The sequence below is a fragment of the Dysidea avara genome, chromosome 11 (assembly GCF_963678975.1).
Source record: "Dysidea avara chromosome 11, odDysAvar1.4, whole genome shotgun sequence".
Taxonomy (NCBI): domain Eukaryota; kingdom Metazoa; phylum Porifera; class Demospongiae; order Dictyoceratida; family Dysideidae; genus Dysidea; species Dysidea avara.
The window spans coordinates 3,961,219-3,985,144 of NC_089282.1; the positions used below are offsets into that span (position 1 = coordinate 3,961,219).

Genomic DNA, 23,926 nt, shown 5'->3' on the forward strand with positions numbered 1-23,926 from the left:
AGTTCAGCTACAAAGAAACCATTCTTTAAAGAGCTCAACTGCAAACAAATCACCTGTACAGAATTCAGCTACAAATAAATCACCATGTAGAAAGATGAGCTAGAAAAAGTTACCTTGTAGAGAATTCAGTTACAAAGAAACCACCATGTAGAGAATTCAGCTACAAACTAGTGACCCTGTAAAGACATCAGCTAGAAGAAGTTACCTTGAGAGAGTTCAGCTACAAAGAAACCATTATTTAAAGAGCTCAGCTGCAAACAAATCACCTATACAGAATTCAGCTACAAACATATCACCATGTAGAGAGATCAGTTAGAAGAAGTTATCTTGTAGATAGTTCAGCTACAAGCAAATCACCCTGTAGAGAGATCAACTAGAAGAAGTTAACTTGTAGAGAGTTCAGCTACAAAGAAACCATCATTTAGAGAGTTCAGCTTCAAACAAATCACCTGTAGAGAGTTCAGCTACAAACAAATCTCCCTGTAGAGAGATCAACTAGAAGAAGTTACCTTGTAGAGAGTTCAGCTACAAACAAATCACCCTGTGTTAGATCAGCTAGAAGAAGTCACCTTGTAGAAAGTTCAGTTACAAAGAAACCACCATGTAGAGAGTTCAGCTACAAACTAGTCACCTTGTAGAGACATCAGCTAGAAAAGTTACCTTGTAGAGAGTTCAGCTACAAACAAACCATTCTGTTTAGAGCTCAGCTGCAAACAAATCACCTGTACAGAATTCAGCTACAAACAAATCACCCTGTAGAGAGGTCAGCTAGAAGAAATTACCTTGTACATAGTTCAGCTACAAAGAAACCACCAAGTAGAGAGTTCAGCTGCAAAGAAATCACCCTGTAGAAAATTCAGCCACAAACAAATTGCCCTGTAGAAAGATCAGTTAGAAGAAGTTACCTTTTAGAGAGTTCAGCTACGAAACCATTCTGTAAAGAGCTCAGCTGCAAACAAATCACTTGTACAGAATTCAGCTACAAACAAATCACCCTGTAGAGAGATCAACTAGAAGAAGTTACCTTGTAGATAGTTCAGCTACAAACAAATCACCCTGTAGAAAGATCAGTTAGAAGAAGTTACCTTGTAGAGAGTTCAGCTACAAAGAAACCATTTTGTAAAGAGCTCAGCTGCAAACAAATCACCTGTACAGAATTCAGCTACGAACAAATCACCCTGTAGAGAGATCAGCTAGAAGAAGTTACCTTGTAGATAGTTCAGCTACAAACAAATCTCCCTGTAGAGAGATCAGCTAGAAGAAATTACCTTGTAGAGAGTTCAGCTGCAAAGAAATCACCACTGCCCAAATTTCAAGGCAATAGCTCTTTCCAATCTGAAGTTATCAATTGTCAAAGTTGGCAAATTGGATGTGTGTGGAACGCCCCTTTTCGCAAATCCGGTCACATATGTATTATATATATAATTTGTACATTTACTGATAAAATATTTAAAGTACATCTACTTCATCTTTTCTTCTTCCTGTAGTAAAGAAAAAAAAACATAGGTTAAAAAAGTCCCAAAGCTGGCCATAGGCCGGCTTTGGGGTATACAAATACAAAAAGAAATGAAATCTAATCCAAAACAGCCAAGCTGTAAAAAAAGTGTGCGGCCCTCAGAAAGGCTATGGTGTAATAAGATGTGAAATCCAAGGTGGCGGCCAAGAAATGGCTGTGATGGTAGGTTAATGGTAAAAATTTTAATAATGACAATTCAGGTAAATTTTGTGCCAAGACCAAGCGGCACAAAAATTTACCTGAATTGTCGTTATTAAAATTTTTATCATTAACCTACCATCACAGCCATTTCTTGGCCGTCACCTTGGATTTCACATCATTTTTCACCATAGCCTTTTTGAGGGCCGCACACTTTTTTTACAGCTTGGCTGTTTTGGATTAGATTTCATTTCTTTTTGTATTTGTATACCCCAAAGCCGGCCTATGGCCAGCTTTGGGACTTTTTTAACCTAACTTTTTCTTTACCACAGGAAGAAGAAAAGATGAAGTAGATGTACTTTAAATATTTTATCAGTAAATGTACAAATTATATATATAATACATATATTGATTACATAAATCTCCATGGTGGTTTCTTTGTAACTGAACACTCTACAAGGTGACTTCTAGATGCTCTCTCTACAGGGTGAATTGTTTGTAACTGAACGATCTACAAGGTAACTTCTTCTAGCTGATCTCTCTACAGGGTGATTTGTTTGTAGCTGAATTCTGTACAGGTGATTTGTTTGCAGCTGAGCTCTTTACAGAATGGTTTCTTTGTAGCTGAACTCTCTACAAGGTAACTTCTTCTAACTGATCTTTCTACAGGGCAATTTGTTTGTAACTGAATTTTCTACAGGGTGATTCTTTGCAGTTGAACTCTCTACATGGCGGTTTCTTTGTAGCTGAACTCTCTACAAGGTAATTTCTTCTAGCTGATCTCTTTACAGAGAGATTTGTTTGTAGCTGAACTATCTACAAGGTAACTTCTTCTAGCTGATCTCTCTACAGGGTGATTTGTTTGTAGCTGAATTCTGTACAAGTGATTTATTTGCAGCTGAGCTCTTTACAAAATGATTTCTTTGTAGCTGAACTCTCTACAAGGTAACTTCTTCTAACTGATCTTTCTACAGGGTGATTTGTTTGTAGCTGAACTATCTACAAGGTAATTTCTTCTAGCTGATCTCTCTACAGGGTGATTTATTTGTAGTTGAATTCTGTACAGGTGATTTGTTTGCAGCTGAGCCCTTTACAGAATGGTTTCTTTGTAGCTGAACTGTCTACAAGGTAACTTTTCTAGCCGATGTCTCTACAAGGTCACTAGTTTGTAGCTGAACTCTCTACATGGTGGTTTCTTTGTAACTGAACTTTCTACAAGGTGACGTCTTCTAGCTGATCTTTCTACAGGGTGATTTGTTTGTAGTTGAACTCTCTACAGGGAGATTTGTTTGTAGCTGAACTCTCTACAGGTGATTTGTTTGAAGCTGAACTCTCTAAATGATGGTTTCTTTGTAGCTGAACTCTCTACAACGTAACTTCTTCTAGCTGATGTCTCTACAAGGTCACTAGTTTGTAGCTGCGCTCTATACATGGTGGTTTCTTTGTAACTGAACTCTCTACAGGGTGACTTTTTCTAGCTGATCTTTCTACAGGGTGATTTGTATTAAGCTGAGCTCTCTACAAGATGACGTCTTCTAGCTGATCTTTCTACAGGGTGAATCGTTTGTAGCTGATCTCTCTACAGGATGACTTGTTTGTAGCTGATCTCTATACGGGTTCCTTGTTTCTAGCTGATCTTTTGAATTCTCTTCAGGGTGACTGCTCTATTAGGATGATTGCTCTATTAGAGTATCTCGATCTCGCTGCACCAAGTTGGATTTCGTGTTGTAACTCCATGGTTTTGAGTCTGATTCTTCTACACCATTGACGAGCCTTTCTAAGATGATTACTCCATCTGTACAACGATTTACAAAGCATTACCCCAAGCGGTTTATCTGGTAGGCGTGGCAAGCAGTGGTTTTTTTATTAGCTAATCTCAATTGCATAATTGTTACACACTGTTGGTTTTTTCATTGTATCTTCCTGGTTTTTAGCTCGATTTCTTTCAAACCACAAAAGGTTTGAGGTTCAATAGTTAACCTATTCACTCACCAATTTTCAGCTTCTTCCCATACGCGGTTTACCCTGTAGGCGTGACAACATATTGGTATTATTTTTCGTGAATAATCGCTCGTAACTCTTTGCCTGTTTATCGTATCCTGCCAAAGTTGGTACCGAGATGTGCCTTTATACCCCCTTCTGTGTGCCAAATTTCAAGGCAATCGGATATGGCGTTCACGTTTTATAGCAGCTTTTGTAAGTGTGCAAAAAGAGGAAGAAAAATAAGAACAAGAAGAAAAAAAACGAAGCAACTAAACCAATTTTTGAAGTCGCATATCTTGGGAACGCTTGAAGCGATTTCGCTCAAATGTGGAATGTGGAGTGCTGAAGTTGGAGGGAGTGTCCACAGCAAAAATCGTCTTGTTTCATCAAGGCAACACAGAGCTACGGAGGTGCAAAAATTGCAGTTTTTTTCTTCCTGTCAATATACTCACAGGTGTTGTGCACCGGCTTTTTGGGCTGCACGACACACTACCGTGTGTCTTGATGTTCCAATTTATGAACAACAGTCATTAGCACACAGAGGTACAACAGATTGCCTAAAGCACTCTATAGTGTAAAACTGTTAACCCTTAAAGGCGCATAAGCCATTATAGTGGAAATATAAAAACGCATGGAAAAAATCCATTATTATTAACCAACTGTTTTTGTAACAAAAAGTGTTATAATAACTCTTACAGATATCAATTAATAATAAAAGAGCTAGAACTTCTGGTTTCAGTTGAAAATCTGTCCTCAATTGGCAAGAATCACCATAAGCTCACTCAAATGTTTTGCTCGTGAAGATAACAACAAGGTGATTAATCTTTAGGGACTTGTTGAAAGTGATGCTGCTTGAACCGTGTCACAGTGGATCATATCACCTTGTAAATCAACAGAAACACCTTCCACACGACTAGATTTCACAGCGTTTACAAACCTATATCTTCTTCTCTAAAACATTATTCCCAGAATCTGTGCAAAAACTAGCATATTAGTTTGAGTTTTACATAAATGACTGCTATATTAGAATTGTGTTCTCAATGTTGACTGCTCTATTAGAGTATAAGTGACTGCTCTATCAGAATATCTCAATCCTTTTAACTTTTAATGTTTACACTGTTTCAGTGTTGTATCCAAAGATTTTTGCATCACACTACAAGAAAAATTTATAATTTTGCACTAGAATTAAGAGTTCATAATATAGAGAGGTACGGAGAGTGTCCAACTCTGGTCAAAGTACATTGCATTCAAGGATTGCATCATATCCTGAATACTTCAGTATACTTCTGTATAACGTCATGCAAAGTTGTCACCTGGCTTCACCTACTGAAGTGTGTTGATAGGTGCTTTGCTTATATAAACTCGACACCGTTTCAGTAGCAATTAAATAAATTTTGGTGCTGACAGTCATTGTACAATCTTTGAACGCAGTGTGTTTTGACCAGGTAATACAGTGTTGGACACTCTCCCTCCCTCTTTATATTATGAACTCTTGCTAGAACTCATCCGATTATTCTGGAATATTCCCCAATTTTTTCCAGTACCTATTATCCCCCCCCCCCCCCCCCCCCGCCCCAGAAAAACACTTTTGCTGTAAAAAAGGGAAAGCCAAGAAACTACAAGTACCTGTAACCCCATGTAAAAAACAACTTAGCTGTAGAAAAAGACTCCATGAAATTAACAGAGCTGATATCTGGAGCAGCCGGCCAAGCTATGATTACCAAAGGTTTACCAAATCCATGCAAGAATATCTTGGCAGTAAAACAGGTAAATAAAAGTAACTGGCAACCAAAACAGCTGATATCTAGGCCACAATTTACTGGTCAGGCCAAGTAATGGCTACAGTTAGGGTTACTACTGAAGATATGTGCAAAAAACACTTACTTGCAAAGCATGCTTTTCTAGGTTGTCTGGGAGGATGCCCCATCTGAGAAAAAATTGACATAGCAATTCTGAGATTGAATCTGGGAGTGTATCCAGACAAAAATTTAAATATTTTATCATTTTCTGCTATATTACTAGATGACTGTTCTATTAGAGTATTTATTGCCTGACTGTTCAATTAGAGTGTATCAATCCATGAATAAAACCTGCTACGGCTACTGCTATAGTTACCGTAGTGTCCTGAGGACAACTTAGCAACTTGGTTTGTCACTCGCAGCACAAGATGCTTTGCTGAAGGTCTATTAAAGAGATCACAAACGTGGTACACCAGATTACACTATTTTCATTTCATTACATAGACACATCATATACAAGCACAAGACACATACAAAATTTGCAAACACAATACATACTATACACGTTCATACATATACACCATATATTGATGTAAACAGGTTATGATCACCTAGCTCTCTTGAAATGCTCTTGTACTGGTAGGTGAGCTGATAATGCCCTTACTTATTGGTGTTAAAAAGTTCTTGCAGTGCTCTTGCAGAGGTAGCTACTGGGGAGTGAAGGATTATCATTGATATCATAATTCAATCATAATAATTATTGTAATGTGAAATCAATATTAATCGTTTATGTATACTGTATCACTATACTATTGTTATGTTAACTGATGTGCATGATTTATCATTGAGGAATACGATTTTGGTATGTTGGTAGGTTGTAGGCTACTGCATGGTGTGTTTGACTATACAGTGGCATGCAGAAGAAACAACTTTCAAGTTTAGAAGGGAGCACGGGTGCATGTAGCGCAGGTGTTATGTGATGGTGGGTACCTGAGGATATGAGTACGTATCCACATTAGTGTGCTGTTCACATGCAGAGCATGCCAACTATGGGGATCTGCCGGCAGGTATAGCTATCAGCTCTATGCATATGCCTCACAGGATACTTACGTAGCTATTACAACACCCAGGGGCCTCACTTTAACTCTTTGCCCAGGGCCCCTTAATTTCCCTGGGCAGCCTGCTTATAATTATAGGGTGCAGTGGATTCCACAAGGGTGTGCCACTCCAATACATTAATTGTGTACTCCTACCAGCATCTTCGGACAAAGTTTGTCAAAGGACACATGGTCACGTACCTATGTACATTTACAAGTGTTCACGTGCACTACTGGAGGTGTGAAAGGGACTTTCCAAGGGCCTTTCCCTAAATTTGGACAAAAGTTGATGCCTGCTTATGGCCGGCTATCCTTGGCTACGTCAGACCCTGCTGCACGGGTTGACGCACATCTGATTTCTACTGATATGGCACGTGTATAAAGTGGTATGACCAAATATGGAAATTGTGCATCACCTTTACCTACTTTGCGAAAGGGTGTAACTGTAAATTTAATATCGCTTTTGTATGTGTATAAATAAGGCGTTTCAGCCCTTCTCTTGACTGAACATGAGTGAATTTATTAGAGTTAGCCGTTAGGTGCACATATTATGCACCTATCAATGTCATGTCCCACCTACCCCCCAGGTCAGGCAGAAGTGGGATTTATTGGGGATTTGCAAAAGCCAGACGACAAATTCCCCACCCTGAGGTTAACTTCGAGTTACAAATCCCCTACTATTATCCTTGGGAATCACTAACACATGCTAACAACATAGTTTAATTGCGTTGCAAATGCCCCTACCTTGGGGACGAATTAGGGTGACCACCCGCTGCCCGACCTGGGATAGGTGGGGCATGACATTGATAGGTGTATTAGTGTAAGAGAGGAGATGGTTGCTACTTTATACTGTTGTGTGTAGTAAAGTCAGAAGAACTGAAGTAAGTATTCTAAGATTATAGTCAAGTTTTGCCAGGTGTTAAAATTCGCCTTACCTGGTGTAACTGGAAGAAATTGTATTACATATTTTTAGTACTAGTTTGTTGTTTATACTATGGGGTCTTCACTGTACGAGGTTATCCTACATTGTTATTTATCAGGGTCTCATTGTGGTCTATGACTGCTGCTGCTGATGGAACCATTTCACAAAAGTCTGTTTTATGTTGCTATAGTCATGAATCTTGACTGCATGCATACTGACTAGTATTGTTCTAAATGACTGAATTATATAGAGCAACTAGTGCGGAATTGGATAGCTGTGTCATTGGAAGTCCCAGGAACTTCGACTGCAGGTAGAAGATAAGCATAAGTGAATATTTGCTGCGTGCTGACCGGCAATGGACTAAATGACGGGATTTGTGTTTTATAGTCGGGCTTGTGTTACTGTATGTAAGATGTTTGGTATCCCAATAGTTTCACATGGCCAGATCATTTTATTTTACAGATCAATTACTAGTAATGGTACTAACCACCAGTGTCTAGATTATGACACTACCCTGATATGAAGGTGACAGTCCTGGTTTTCCAGGTATATTTATGTGCAATGAGATTTTGTAGAACCTCTCATTTTTGACTGTCTGTGCATGGTAAATGTGCAATAGTGCATGCCAAACTTGTCACCAAGATCTCTTCTCTTCACATTGAAAATGTTGTTTTCCCTGGCAGGTCCAGTGAAGATGAGACATTGGTTGTATTGGAGGAAGGCATGGATTACTAGTGGTTTGCCACTTGCAGCACAGGTTGTTGCAATTGGTAAACAGACTGCAGTTTTTGTAAAGGAAGATGAAACTGGTACTTATGTGCACATGTACTTTTTTGCACCCACATACACACACACACACACACACACACACACACACACACACACACACACACACACACACACACACACACACACACACACACACACACACACACACTGCTTGTGCAAACTTCATATTGGTCGTACTAGTATAATTTTGTATATAATTTATAAAACTTCATATTGCTACTCTTAAATCCAGGTATGCGACCCAGAGTGGAGTAGGAGGTGGATTTTCTCCCAGGCTAAATGAAATGCCACCCCCAGAACTGGTTGTCAAATGCTGGACAGCTGGATGACATGCAGAGGATTTGCTGTGCTGCTCAAAGAAATCAGGGGGCCAAAAGTAATAGTGCCCCCTCCCACCTAGCTGGCGTGATCAGGTCACTACGAGTATCTCTATCACATAAGTGGATAGTGTGTAAAGCACAAAGCACACTCATTCTAGGGGTGGGGTCTGAGGGCATGCCCCCCTCCCTGGAAGCACTGAGGATTGATGTCTCCTGAAGCAGACAATCGCAGATACGACATAAAGAAGAAAAGTCTATAATCATTATTGTATACTTGTCAACATGGGACGGTGGCTAATTTTCAAAAGTGAAATTTATATTGCTGCGTGTTAGCCATTGTTTACTTGCGTGACATATGATAAGAGCAATTGAATTAATTGCTAGATATCTTGCCATGGCTATTGCTACGTGTATCTATTAGCCATCGTGTTTAGTTGGATGACATGAGATATGAGCAATTAATTGCTAGCTGTCTGGATTTACTGCGCATGAGCACCATTAACTTTATTCACCCCCACATCTGTGACAATTTCTAAATGAGTAAAGGCAAATCATGTGATACCACATGGATGGCGCTAAATGGAATCATCCTGAAAACACTCTCCCTAGGGAAGTTCCATTCTTCACCCTTTCACAGTACGTTTATATGAGTGCTGAGATTATATCCATGTTGCATCTTTAAAAGTTACTTTTTAGATTAGGCGCTTGGTAAGCAAAATCCACTGTACAGAAACCCAGTACTAGAAAACTCCTGTGCCAGTATTAATTCACAAAAAGACAGTTATGTTCAATGATAATATGGCAATAACACTGACACAAGCCGAGATATCAGTATAATAAAGTGAATCTACTCTTATTTCGGGGTTGCGACAAGAAAATGACGTAATTACAATTCCGGCACCCACTGTACTGTATACATTTCCATTGAGGAGATTGGGCTAAAACTGCGAAACCGTCCCTACACTTAAATAACTCACAGTAGTAGCCACATGTGTTTTAATTGAGGCATGCGTTTTGTAGTTTCTTGGCTGCGCACATCACTATTGTGAGTCTTGATTTCCAAAATTATTACGGCATAATAGACACATTCCTACCCTCATGCTACTAGAAATAATAGATTTCTTTGAGGAGAAAGGAGGCGTCCCATACTTATGCAAAGAAAATGAAAGGCAGCCTTAAGACTTTCTCTAAACAATTCACATGAGAAAACATGATAGACATAGTATAAAACAGTTGAAAAAATAGTTCTTTGCATAATTTGTGGTTTAAATTGGTTCGTTTAAGTTATGCCTCCTTTAGCAGTGCATAGCAACATAATTACCAAATTACAAAATAATTCATGAGAATTACAAAATATGTATATTAAACTACAGTTTTAAAAAATCTAATTATCTAGCTGAATTATTATACAACCAAGTACTAAGAATAATATGAAATGCAGTTAAAATTATGTCATAAATAATAAATAAATAATTAATTAATTAATAATTAATGTTTGAGAAAACTATGAGGCCTAGAGACATAAACTAACTGGGGATAGATTCACCTGTGAACGAAGGCATAAACGTATAATTGTTGCGCCTGTTCGAGCTGATGACTTAAACATACGTGTAATTCTATATAACGTCCAGTACCACACCCTTGCTTAATTACAGATTGTGTGAAGAAGATTAGCAAACGTCTGTGGAGTGATTGCAGGAGAGCCAGAGGCCACTTTACACGTAAACAACAAGATTACAAGTATGTTTATATGTTTCTAAGCTGTTTTCAGGTGGCGCAGTGAGTTCAAGGTTGCCATGCCAGGTGCCAGTGGACACACTTGGTGTGATGAACAAGATTAAGAGTATGTTTTCATGTCAACATGATTGTTTGTTGTGCATTTGTATTATTTTGTATACTTCTGTTCATCCTTTACCTAGCTTGCTAGCTAAATTATTTCCATCTCCAATGTTCAGTGCCAATAATACATTGCTGCATACAGATCTATGGTATAAACTGCATCTTCTGTTGTTGTACAGTATTGTGTTACACATTGTTATGCCATTGCCACACCATTAATGTACCAGCACTCATCTACCAGTAGATTTGTATTGGGCCTGGTAGGCCATTGTGTGGAGAACACCAGCACAGTTTTCAGCTGATAAGTTTTTGTGTGTGAAATTGCATAGCTCTCAACCTGAAGCCTTTCAGTGCCAGGAGTGAGATCGCTTTGTCACAGAAGCACAGTACCTCTTACAGCCTGGATGCACTGTGTTTTGTCATTTTCACTATTACGTTCTGTACTGGCTATTCGTGGGAGAAGAAAGCTACAGTCAACATAGCTCCCAACTGTCTCCACTGAGCTGCATTTAGTGGAAAGCCGTATTAATCGTGGTTTTGTTTGTTTCATTTCAATTTGTTTTGTCATCATTATTTTACTTTGAGACAGAAACTATCTAATCCAAAACAGCCAAGCTGTAAAAAAAGACTGCAGCCTTCAGAAAGGCTATGGTGAAAAAAGATGCGAAATCCAAGGTGGTGGCCAAGAAATGGCTGTGATGGTAGGTTAACGGTAAAAATTTTAACAACTACAATTCAGGTGAATTTTGTGCCAAGACCAAGCGGCACCAAATTCACCTGAATTGTTGTTATTAAAATTTTTACCATTAACCTACCATCACAGCCATTTCTTGGCCTCCACCTTGGATTCCACATCTTTTTTCACCATAGCTTTTCTGAGGGCCACACTCTTTTTTTACAGCTTGGCTGTTTTGGATTAGATTTCACTTCTTTTTGTATTTGTATACGCCAAAGCCGGCCTATGGCCGGCTTTAGGGCTTGTTGACCTATCATTTTTTCTTTACCACAGGAAAAAGAAAAGATGAAGCAGGGTGATTTCTCTGTAGCTGAACTCTCTACAAGGTGATCCTTCTAGCTGATCTTTCTACTGGATGACTTGTTTGTAGCTGAACTCTCTACAAGGTAACTTCTTCTAGCTGATCTTTCTACAGGGCGATTTGTTTTTAGCTGAACTCTCTACATGGTAGTTTCTTTGTAGCTGAACTCTCTACAATGTAACTTCTTCTAGCTGAACTCTCTACAGGGTGACTTGTTTCTAGCTGAACTCTCAACAGGTGATTTGTTTGCAGCTGAACTCTCTTACATGGTGGTTTCTTTGTAGCTGAACTCTCTACAAGGTGACTTCTTCTAGCTGATCTCTCTACAGGATGACTTGTTTCTAACTGAACTATCTACAGGGTGATGTGTTCATAGCGGGTGATTCAGCTGAACTCTCTACATGATGGTTTCTTTATAACTGAACTCTCTACAAGGTAACTTCTTCTAGCTGATCTCTCTACAGGGCAATTTGTTTGTAGCTGAATTCTCTACAGGGTGATTTGTTTGCAGCTGAACTCTCTACATGATGGTTTCTTTGTAGCTAAACTCTCTGTTAGGTACCTTCTTCTAGCTGATCTCACTACAGGGTGACTTGTTTATAGTTAAATTCCCTACAGGATAACTTGCAATGTAATATAATTGAGTAAACTATAAACGCAGTTGAATGCTTTATTAGGGTGACTGTTCTATTAGAGTATGTCAATCTCGCATTTGCTACACGTAGTTGCCTTTCGAATCATAACTCAGTGGTTTGTAATCCGATTCTTCTGTACTATTGCAAGGACTTTCTATGATGATTATTCCAGCTACATACTGATTTTCAGCTCGTTGCTCTAAGCGGTTTGCCTGGTAGACACAAAAACTAATAGTCTTTTTATTCAAAAAATCGATTGCATAATTTTGACACAGGTTGGGTTTTGTGTCATATCTCCACGGTCTTTATCCCGATTCCTTTCAAACCACAAAAAGGCACTCCTACGATGGTTGCTCCATCTACATATCAATTTTCAATTGATTCCTCCAAGGGGTTTACCCTGTAGGCGTGACAGACCTTCAACCTTATTTTATGCAAATAATTGGTCATAACTCCGTGAATGTTCATCGGATTCCTACCAAAGTGGTACGGAGATCCGCCTTAATGAGCCCTTTAAGTGTGCCAAATTTCAGCCTGATCCGAGCATGCATTTGTGTTTTATGGTGGATTTTGCAAAGTGTACAAAATGAAGTAGAAGAAAAAAACGTATCTCGGAAATGGCTGGAGTGATTTTCTTCAAATTTGGAATGTGGACTCCCCTTACTGGCCGGCATTTCTCTAGCAAATTTGGTTCCAATCGCATTAGGGATTACAGAGCTACATAGGTGTGAAAATTACATTTTCTTTCTTCCTGTTAATATACTCACAGTGTGTCGTGCCGACTTCTTGGGCCCAGGGGTGTATCTAGACCAATTGTGATGCCCGGGCAAACCACTAATATAACCTTGCAAGCAACTAAGTGAGCAACCTGTGGGACGTTCATACGTAGACTACTCATAAAAAATTTTTTAGTGCAAAGCATGGCTAGCTATTCTGTATAGCTACTAACTCTATCTGTATGGTGCATGAACATAAGCATTTATACAGCCTATCTAGCTAAATTGCTACTGTATGATTGCTACCCAATCGATTGTGGTGTGTATTTGTAGTGGTAGTAGTAGTAATCACGTGCAGCACCACAACACACTTGAGAGATCTTGTGTGATAAGTCCTCCTCCAGTCCTCCATTGAAGATGCGACTCACTAAACATGACAATTCATCCACTGACTGGCTCTGCTTTAGTGAGCTCAGGTCTACAAAAAATGGCGGCAAAACTGGCAAAAATCCTGGTGATCTCCTACCACTGAGACTAATACAACTGTGTTTTAATAGTAGCTCACATCACATATCACACTCCACTCCTAAATTGTACAACACTGACTCCACACCTCGCTCCACACTGTTCCCCTTGTGTCACATTGCATCTAAATAAATTCAGGCGCTATTAGAGGACTCTGTTTAGAGCATTATCACGGACCTCACACCATCAAACAATAATCTGACAATATCCAACTAGCAGCCAACTATGAACACTCACACGTCATGTGGAGAACACATGGTGCCATTTTCTGATTTTAACTGAACCGCGCAGAGCTAATTTGTTTCATATCGCGGTGCACCCCTTTTTTAGAGAGGGTGTAAGTATTAATGGCAGGCAGAACCCGAGGCAGAAGCTGCTGGCAAATTAATGGTAACGGGGGTGGGGGAGGATTTATGTGCTAAACGCGATATTTTGAGTGGCTGCGTGACCCAACCATTTTCTGACGCACGGGTAAGGTGAAGTGATGCCCGGGCAAATGCCCGGGTGTAGCTACGCCACTGCTTGGGCCGCACGACACACTACTGTGTGTCTTGATATAAACACTGCTGTAATTACATCAATGGAATTGTACTTTTCCTTGGTGGCATATCCATTATTTTCTGGTATTGAATTTTTATCCTATTGAAAGTACTGCCATCTTTCACAGTGATCAGCTGCACGCAGCTGCTTGTTCTCCAAAATTTAATTTCATCTTGTAGTAGCTATATTGTGTTACCATTTTAGGACATATGGCCAGCTCATATTAAAAATAACTCAAATAACAGTTTCTAGCAAAATGCCCTGCTTCTTTTATCACTGAGGTCTGCTCTTGGAAACTTCAGCAGCAATGTCTTAATCCAGCACCCTGATTCATCCTCATTAAACATTATAATTTTAACATGAGACTAAATTTTATGGACTGTTTAATGGATGTTTAAGCTTAATTGCTTGCAGGCATGAGACTCAATACTATAGATATGAGAGCATGCAGTTGCACCTCAACTTGTGAAAATCATGCTTATGTGGTCTTCCATGGTTGGGTATTCAATACAATGTAATAGTAGCAGGCCCTCACAATTGTAATTGCATATATCAATTATTTTTACTGTAGCTGTGTGCATCTTTCCATCCACACACACTGTGCTGGTCATGCACTGTTGTACATGCCCCATTTGTAGATTGCCCCATTGGTGGTTGTACTGGGTTGTATGTGCCCCAAACCTAGATAATAGCACAGCATTAATATAAATTAAATTATGTACATGGTTGATTAATCGCCTGTTTAGCAATGAAATAGTATTAACTGCATAGGTGCCTAGTTTTTAGAAGTAGTGTAACAACAACTTGTTTGTTCATATCATAAACAGTATCGAAAAGAATTTTCATTAGCTGTATTGATGAAAATTAAAATAAATTACCATTTTACAATTATTAATTGAAGATCCACAGATTCAATTAATAATTGAATTAATTGAAGATCCCCAGATTGAAGATCCCCAGATTCAATTAATAATTGATGACCTAATCAATTATTAATTGATTAATTGTTGGGAGCCTGCAGCTGTATTCCGCGGAATACGGAATAGCGGAATAATGGAATAGCAGAATTACGGAATAAGTGAAAATCACATTTTAAATATTTTGTTATTGTTTATAGCCTCTATAACGTTTTAATATACATTCCTCACCTCGTAGAGAACACAATCACGATGGCACCGATCCTCGGGGCGATCTTTAAATAGGATATGTACAAAGATATTCACTCTAGAACAATCTAACTAAGCTAAACTATCATCAAATACACTTCACTACACAATCGCTAGAAAACTAGAAGTTCTTTGTGCTATACTTACTCATACCAGCTGTCACACACGAGTAACTGCTCGAATTTATTAGAGTTATATACGAAGTGTTAGAGCCGAGGTTGGAGCTCTGATGTTGGGAGCTGAAAGCAGTATTATTCTCCGAATTTATTTGAAACACTTTAGGAAATGGTAACAGAGTTATAAGAAAGGACAGATTATTCCATGCATGCAGGGTAGCTACCTAGGGGGTGCCCGGGATTGTTTTGTCCTAAACTATTCGGCCAGTTAGCTAGCTAGCTGCTTGTGTGTGACAGCTGGTATGAGCAAGTATAGCACAAAGAACTTCTAGTTTTCTAGCGATTATGTACTGAAGTGTATTTAACAGTAGTTTAGCTTAGTTAGATTGTTCTAGAGTGAATATCTTTGTACATATCCTATTTAAAGATTGCCCCGAGGATCGGCGCCATCATGATTGTGTTCTCTACGAGGTGAAGAATGTATATTAAAATGTTATAGAGGCTATATAAACAATAACAAACTATTTAGAATGTGATTTTCGCTTATTCCGTAATTCTGCTATTCTGTTATTCCGTATTCTGCGGAACACAGGCTCCCCTAATTGTTGGTGCCTTTTCCATGAGGAAATTTGATTGGGCATGATGTTGCAGTTAATTCTATTTCATAGTGAGCATCTTATTATGACAGCTTTGCATTGGGCATGGTACTGCTTTACAACATGACCAAAGGGCAGATACCAATGCTAGGTATACTATATATAACCACATTATTGCTAGAAGTATCACTTAAAATGGGCCGACAGGGTTCTACACTATTTAGAGACCTGAGGACAATGTGGGAGAGGCTACCCACAAACTTAATTACTCAGACTGCAGGCTGAGTACTTAGCCAAGCCCACATCATCAGAAGGGCACTAAATTGCATAGAAACATTGTTAGCATGCTCTAAGTGGCCTAGCTAGCTATGGCACTTAGCAATGTTCTAAGGAAGGACTGTATCATTTCTGCAGTGACCAGAAGTGCAAAGTTTGTGAGTGGCGAAGGTAGCACCCAATCTCTTTGGGGTGGGAAAGTTTATTTGAACCTGATGCTGGACTCAGAAGTGAAATAAGACAGATAGGCGAGGAAAACCATACACGAAGACTGAGCCTACATTTGACAAAGATTTGTTCATTGATGAAGCCGTGCTTAAAGCACTTGATGAAATCCAGGAAAGTCAGCTGCCTAGTGCAAACGGGATGAGTGCAGGACTAAATGGGTTTCAAACATATATTACATGGCTTGCCTAAATCACAAGGAGACATTCACCAAGCAGTGCAATACAGAATACCCGAAATAACTCATCTTCAAACAAAATGGGTACTGAATATGTGGGAAGATTTGGCAACAAGAGATTCTTAGGTTATGAGAAATCGTTTAGCTGCAAGTATGAAACATTGAGTGTCAAAGAAATGAACTTTTGGCTCTGCTGGTTCATTTTAGAAATTTGTGATGGGCAGAAAGTACATCTTCCATTGTGATGGCAAGAGGTATTCTCCATGGACACTGCACTAATTGTGCTGTGACCTGCTTCATCACTTGCACATGTGTAGAACGGCTAAAATTAACATCATGGACCAAGCAGAATTTTGAAAGTTTCAGTAACCCTAGACTCTGAAATAAAGTGGCTCAATAGAACTGGTCAGTATACTACAAAACAACAGGCAGAATTTATGTCATCTGAAGATGAGAATCAACTTTGGGTTAGGTGATAGTTCTCCACTGTGCTGTTTAACACACTTGTAGAGCTGAGCGATAGTGACGATTAATTGATTATCATGACAGCGATTAGTAGTGCTGTACACCTACAAAATTTTTGTCACTGGTTAATTGCCTACCAATAATTACCAATAATTGGCAAATAACCGGTTAATTGGTTTGTTTGTATATTGGCAGACATAACGCGAGTCAACAAGCCTGCTGGAAGGTTTAGGGTGTTACCAAAGTGACCATCAACATCCTGTCTAGCAATAACAGTTATTACAATCACATACTTACACATTCTTTGAGGTTATGTTATGATGTTAACACTTGTCAGCAGGGTAATTTATGGTTTACCAAGTGGGTGGGCAATAACCAGTTTAAAGGTTTCTTCACCAGTTATTGGCTGACCTAGACAACACCGGTTAATAACTGGTTAATTGGACACCGGTGTACAGCACTAGCGATTAGCAATCGTGATAATGATAGTATACAATTGCGCTATCATGGTATTATGCGCATGCATAATTAATTGGTAAAAATGGATGACGAAAGTGACAGTGGTGAGAGCTGTGTTGAAATTCTTAGTGAAAGTGAAGAAGAAGACTACAGTGTGGACAACGAATTGAATGAAGATAACCCAACATGACAGTTTTTACCATTGGAAGGTCCCAGGAGTAAAGTTTGGGAACACTTTGGTTTTCCATTACATGATGGAAAGTGTTGCAAGCCTGACAAGAAGAAACACAAGGTAGTTTAGTGCATATATAGTTTGTAAAAATGGTTACAAATACTGTGGAAACACCACAAACATGTGATTCCACCTGAAAGAAACCACTCATTGTTGTTTCAATCACTTCAGAACAACGATGGTAGCAGTATATTTCCACAGTATAGTACTAGCAGTACTTCCACCAGCGTACCCCTGGACAGCAGAGGATACCTGAGTTGCTCTACCGTTGTGTAGTTTTTTTGAAGTGACACAATGGTGCTAACATTTCCCAGCCTTGAATATTGACATAGGGTATGTAAATGGATGCAAATTTCTAACGATGGGGGCATTGTTTGGGGAGTAATTCTTACATATTTACAGGGCATTTCAGAGCGATATTTGTACAAGTTTGTGTAGTTTTACTGAGCTTCGCGAAGTACTGGCTGAAAGGTTTTCATGGTCCAGTACTAATGTTCATTTTGGAGAATGTAATGCTATAGCTAGTTTATGAGTTTACCAAATACAATAAATAAGTATCACGATATGATACTCCACCTAGACAATATTGATGTATCTTAAATACTCTAATAGAACAGTCAGATGGCGAGTGGATGCTCTGTTAGAGTACAATTATTAAAGTATAAAATGCTGTAATCAGAGTAATAATGTAAATACAGTGAACCCTTTCTACTAATTCACTCTTACCTGTTTATTCTTTTGAAAGTTAAGTCTCAAAGAGGATATTGCTTAATACACAAAATATTAAGTGATTGATCACAGCGCTTAGCTGAAATGGTTGGTTATGCTAGCTAGTACCAGTCATAATATAGCCATGTCCACTCCATTATAGTATCATGATACAGTATTATATCAAACAGTCTGTTGATGGTGATACATGAAACAAACACAAAATGGACTGTATCGCAGAATCCTAACTGAAGTATTCGCATAATGAGTTACCCCCTTGGCTACTTTGACTTGCTGCTTATAGTTCTCCCTGATTTGACCATAGGTACTAGACTTATAATAGGGATTGGCAACAGAAGCATAAACGGAAATAATCCGCATTTTGATTGTCCGTAATACTGTTAATAAATTTTAAAGTCACCCAGAATGTTACCACAAAAATTTAGCCTGTAAAAGTAAGTATGTAGGGTCATAGCACCATTAAGGAATCTTGTCTGTTTAGCAATCATGCATGACAGAATTTAAAATGAAAGTGAAACCTGTGAAGGTCTTGCCGGAATATACGTATAATCTATGGTCTTGCCTTGTGTCTTTATCTCTTGTTAATGGCGGATTTGGGCCTGAACAATTTTTCTCCCTCCCCTCACACCTTGTACCTAGACAAAGAGTGGTGAATTGGGTGTGCCCCTCCCTTTACAGCCCCTGGACTCTACTAGCAGTATGACCTGTTATGTGCATCAGGTTGTAAACTAAATTTGAAGTAAATGAATAATCATCTTTGGTCTCTACAATGAGGGATATCCCGTTTCCATGTGGCAGTGTCGTTTGACTGTCACACAAGATCACTATGGATCAAACATAGCACAGTTTCTACAACTTTGATTCATGTGCCACACAACTCAAAAGCTACACAAAATAAATAAATAAATAAAACTAACAACTCTTAGTTACAAAATAATATTGTTATTGCAGTAAGCTATCCCCAACTAGCATAGAAAGCAGTATATACCACTTACGTTGAACCACTATCATGGTGGTTTCCTCATCAAATCCAATCCTATTTTCTGCTTTACACATATAGATGTCTCCATCATTCACATTTGATATGGTGATTGTAGACACATTTCCAAATGATGTATCCTCCACTCCGTTTCTAAACCAACTAATAGTTATTGAACGTGTTCCACTGGCAATGTTACATTTAATGATAACATCATTTCCATCAATAACATATGCAGTTGTCCCTATTTGGACCATTTTGTCTCCAGGGGTAATAGGATCTGGTCGTGGTACAAATGGTCCGTTGTCAATATCCGGTGGATCACCTAAAAATTAGTTGAACATTTTTAGATAAAACAGCTATAGTGTGGTCAAATGCAATAGTAATGTACTCAAGAAATGATTTTAGATAGTCAACATAGCTCATAATATTAGCAGTGCTGCTAAAGGATAGTAAAGTGCAGATACCCTCCCACTATTAGCATGCAGTGTAGTTTGTACCTTGTGTCTCACACAATTTTCATAATAATCAAAGGTATATACTTTGCGTAAAGATGAAGACATGTAGACTCTATAGCTTTTGTAGACAAGGCTACTTGTTAATTTTATGCTTCAGATCAGAAATTCAAATGTGGCGGCCGGCTCATTATTCATTACTTACTTGACTGTTTTATTAGAGTTAGCTGAATGTTCTATTAGAGTATCTCAGTCTTCTATCAATCATTATCTCTGAACCTGTGTAAGGGTTAAAGTCCCTTCTACTGACATTGGGGTTGGTCTTCAGCCCATCTAGCTTTCCTTTCTCTATGCCTAGCTATGTAAGCAAGTTTGTTTATAACTTCTGTACAATCATTAAACATAGAGATGATGAAATAATAGTGAAAGCTGGCTGCTAGGTTGCTTGAAATTCAAAATTTCGTAAATTTAGGCATTTGACTATGAAGAGCAACTCAGCACCAGCTTTTTTATTTCTAAAGTGGGTTTGAACCAACTAAGGCCCTGGAATTTATACACCATGCAAGTATGAGAGGATATGTGTGCTTTATGAGGTGCATTTGCAATTTTGCTTAATTGCGTGTGGAAAAGAATCACAATTCTGTCATGTAAAGAAAGAGAGATTCAGTTTGATGATATGTATAACTTTTTACTATACCTAACATGTTGAAATGGTTAGGGAGTAATTCGGTGAAAGATGATGTATGTGATTGTGGACCCTACTATAGAGCAGCTACTTTCATTATGTAGACAGTTCAGTTACAAAACAAGTCAAGACTTCAGCTACAACAAGTTACTCTGTAGAGAGTTTAGCCAATCACCCTGTAGAAAATTCAGCTAAGTCATAGAAAGTTCAGCTACACTAACAGTCAACTTGGAAGTAAGTTCAGCTCCATTAAAAGTTACCCTGCAGAGAGTTCAGCTACTGCCTCATAGAAAGTTCAGCTAAGTCATAAGCCACCCTGTAAAAAATCATATTATAAACCAACCTGTAGAAAGTTCAGCAAAATTATAAGCAAGAGTTTATAATAAGGAGAGGAACTTCTTCCAATAATATTAATGATTGTAATAAGCCATCCTGTAGATAGTTTAGCTATATTACAAGTGATTCTGTAGAGAGTTCAGCTAAGTTAGAAATCACCAGTTCATCTAAGTTCCTGTAGCCACATTACAAGTCACCTTGTAGAAAGATCAGCTAGAGTCATTCTGTAGAAGAAAGTACAGCAAAGTTACAATTAGTCACCCTGTGAGAGTTCAGCTATGTTACACAAGTCAACCTATAGAGAGTCCACGCTTGGATACAAACAAATATACTACAGTAGTTTGCCTTTAGAATGATAAGGAAGTACTTCTGCATTAGGATTAAACTAAACGCTATATATTTTTATAAGCACAACATGTCACGTAGTAGGCATTAAACAGAAACATTGGGTGAGCAATTTTTAACATGTCTACAGGTAGAAGCAAACTAACTGGTGTGATAGGAGAAAAAGTTTTTTTCTGCTTGGTACATGCCTTCATTGGCACATGCCTTCATTGGCACATGCCTTCATTGGCACATGCCTTCATTGGCACATGCCTTCATTGGCACATGCCTTCATTGGCACATGCCTTCATTGGCACATGCCTTCATTGGCACATGCCTTAATAGACTATATACACTGCTGAAAACATTCTAAAACACGTGATATTTTAACATGTTTTGGTACGTTTTAATACGTCATGACGGTGAATGACTGCGATAAATGTATGTAGAAAAATGCGAATCTCAGAAAATAGACCACTTACCAGTATTTCTTCCAGATTGATAGATTCCTCTATCTGTATAGGATATCAAGACACACGATAGTGTGTCGTGCGGCCCAAGAAGCCGGCGCGCCGCACTGTGGGTATATTGACAGGAAGAAAGAAAACGTTATTTTCACACTTTTGTATCTCGGTGATACCTATCCGATTAGAACCAAATTTGCTGCAGCGTTGCCTGCCAGCTAGGGAAGCTCATATTCCAAATTTGAAGGAAATTGCTCGAGCCATTTCCGAGTTATGAGCAGCCAAACTTTCGATTTTTTTTCCTTCGTTTTTTTTTATTCTTCGTATTTTCACACATTTTCAAAAATTGCTATAAACACAAACGCGTACTGTGATCATCTTGAAAGTTGGCACAAAGAAAGGGAGTCCAAAGGCAAATCCTATTATCAAATTTGGTGTAAATCTGATGAACAGTTAAGGATTTATGACCAATTATTTGCGTAAAACAAGATCGATTCGTTGTCATGCCTACAGGGTAAACCGCTTCATGGAATGTGTTGAAAATTGTTTTGTGGATAGATCAACCATTGTAGGAGTGCCTTTTGGTGGTTTGAAAGCAATCAAAATAAAGATCATGGAGATATGACACGAAACCGAAGGTGTGTAACAATTGCACAATCGAGATTCGTGAATAAAAATACCAATAATTTTCACACCTACCAGGTAAACCGCTTAGAGCAGTATGCTGAAAATGGGTATGTAGCTGGAATAGACATTGTAGAAAGTCCTTGCAGTAGTACAGAACAATTGGTTTACAAACCACTGAGTTATGATTCCAAAGCCAACTCCATGTAGCAAATGCAAGATCGAGATACTCTAATAGAACAGTTACCCTAATAGAGCATTCAGCTAGTTCATGACTTACTCCATTATAGATTTCTATTACATTGCAAGTTATGCTGTAAGGAGTTCAGCAGCAACCAGTTAATTTTGTAGACAGTTCAGCTACAAGCAAGTCACCCTGTAGAGAATTCAGCTGCAAATATATTGCTGCATAATTATAACAAGTTACACTGAAGAGAGTTCAGCTATCAACAAGTCATACACCCTGTAGAGAGTTCAGCTACAAACAATTCACTGTGTAGAAATTCTGCTACAAACAAGTCTTCATGCAGAGAGTTTAACAACCAAAATCCACCATGTAAAGAATTCAGCTTTACTAACAAGTTACTTTGTAGAGAGATCACCTAGAAACAAGAGAGAGCTCAGCTAGAAAACATCACCTTGTAGAGAGTTCAGCTACAAACAAGTCACCCTGCAGAGAATTCAGCTACGAACAAATCACACTGTAGAGAGATCAGCTAGAAGAAGCCACCTTGTAGAGGGTTCAGCTGTGAACTGATCACTCTGTAGAGAGTTCAGCTAGAAACAATTCTGCCTGTAGAAGGTTCAGCTACAAAGCAACCATCCTGTAGAGAGTTCAGCTACAAACAAATCACCTTGTAGAGAGTTTAACTTGACACAAGTCACCCTGTAGAGAGTTCAGCTACCAACAGGTCACCCTGTAGGGAGTTCAGCTATGAACAAACCACCCTACAAGGAGTTCAGCTTGAAACAAGTCACCAGTAGAGAGATCAGCTAGAACCCTGTACAGCAATCAGCTAGAAGAAATCACCTTGCAGAGAGTTCAGCTACAAAGAAACCATCCTGTTGAGAGTTCAGCTACTAACACATCACCCTGTAGAGAGTTGAGCTAGAAACAAGTCACCCACTAGAGAGATCAGCTAGAAACAAGTCACCCTGTAGAGAGATTAGTTAGAAGAAATCACCTTGCAGTGAGTTCAGCTACAAAGTAACCATAGAGTTCAGCTACAAACAAATCACCTTGTAGAGAGTTCAACTAGTCACAAGTCACCCTGTAGAGAGTTCAGCTACCAATAGGTTACTATGTAGGGATTTCAGCTAGAAACAAATCACCCTGTAGAGAGTTCAGCTAGAAACAAATCACCTTGTAGAGAGATCAGCTAGAAGAAGTTACCTTGTAGAGAGTTCAGCTACAAAGAAACCATCATGTTGAGATTTCAGCTGCAAACAAATCACCCTGTAGAGAGTTCAGCTATGAAAAGATCATTCTGTAGAGAGTTCAGCTAGAAGACGTCACCTTATAGAGAGTTCAGCAAATCATCCTGTAGAGAATTCAGCTACAAACAAATCGCCCTGTAGAAAGATCAGCTAGAAGAAGTTACCTTGTAGAGATTTCAGCTACAAAGAAACCAACATGTAGAGAGTTCAGCTACAAACAATTCACCCTGTAGAGAGTTCAGCTACTGTGTAAACAAGTTACCCTGTAGAGAGATCGGCTAGAAAAAGGAGAGATTAGCTAGAAACAAGTCACCCTGTAGAGAGATCAGCTAGAAACAAACCACCTGTAGAGAGTTCACCTACAATTAAATCACTCTCTAGAGA

The 23,926-nt window shown here is 38.7% G+C and overlaps 1 protein-coding gene across 7 annotated transcripts in view; it reads right to left on the reverse strand.

Moving 5' to 3' along the window:
• Positions 1-23,926, reverse strand: part of LOC136238938 (hemicentin-2-like) — an 80,485-nt gene that overhangs the window by 25,054 nt on the left and 31,505 nt on the right. For all 7 annotated transcript variants that reach the window (XM_066029651.1, XM_066029652.1, XM_066029648.1 and 4 more), the window contains exon 5: positions 19,234-19,542. In XM_066029651.1, coding sequence (XP_065885723.1) covers positions 19,234-19,542 — 309 coding nt within the window. The remainder of the gene's footprint in view (positions 1-19,233; positions 19,543-23,926) is intronic.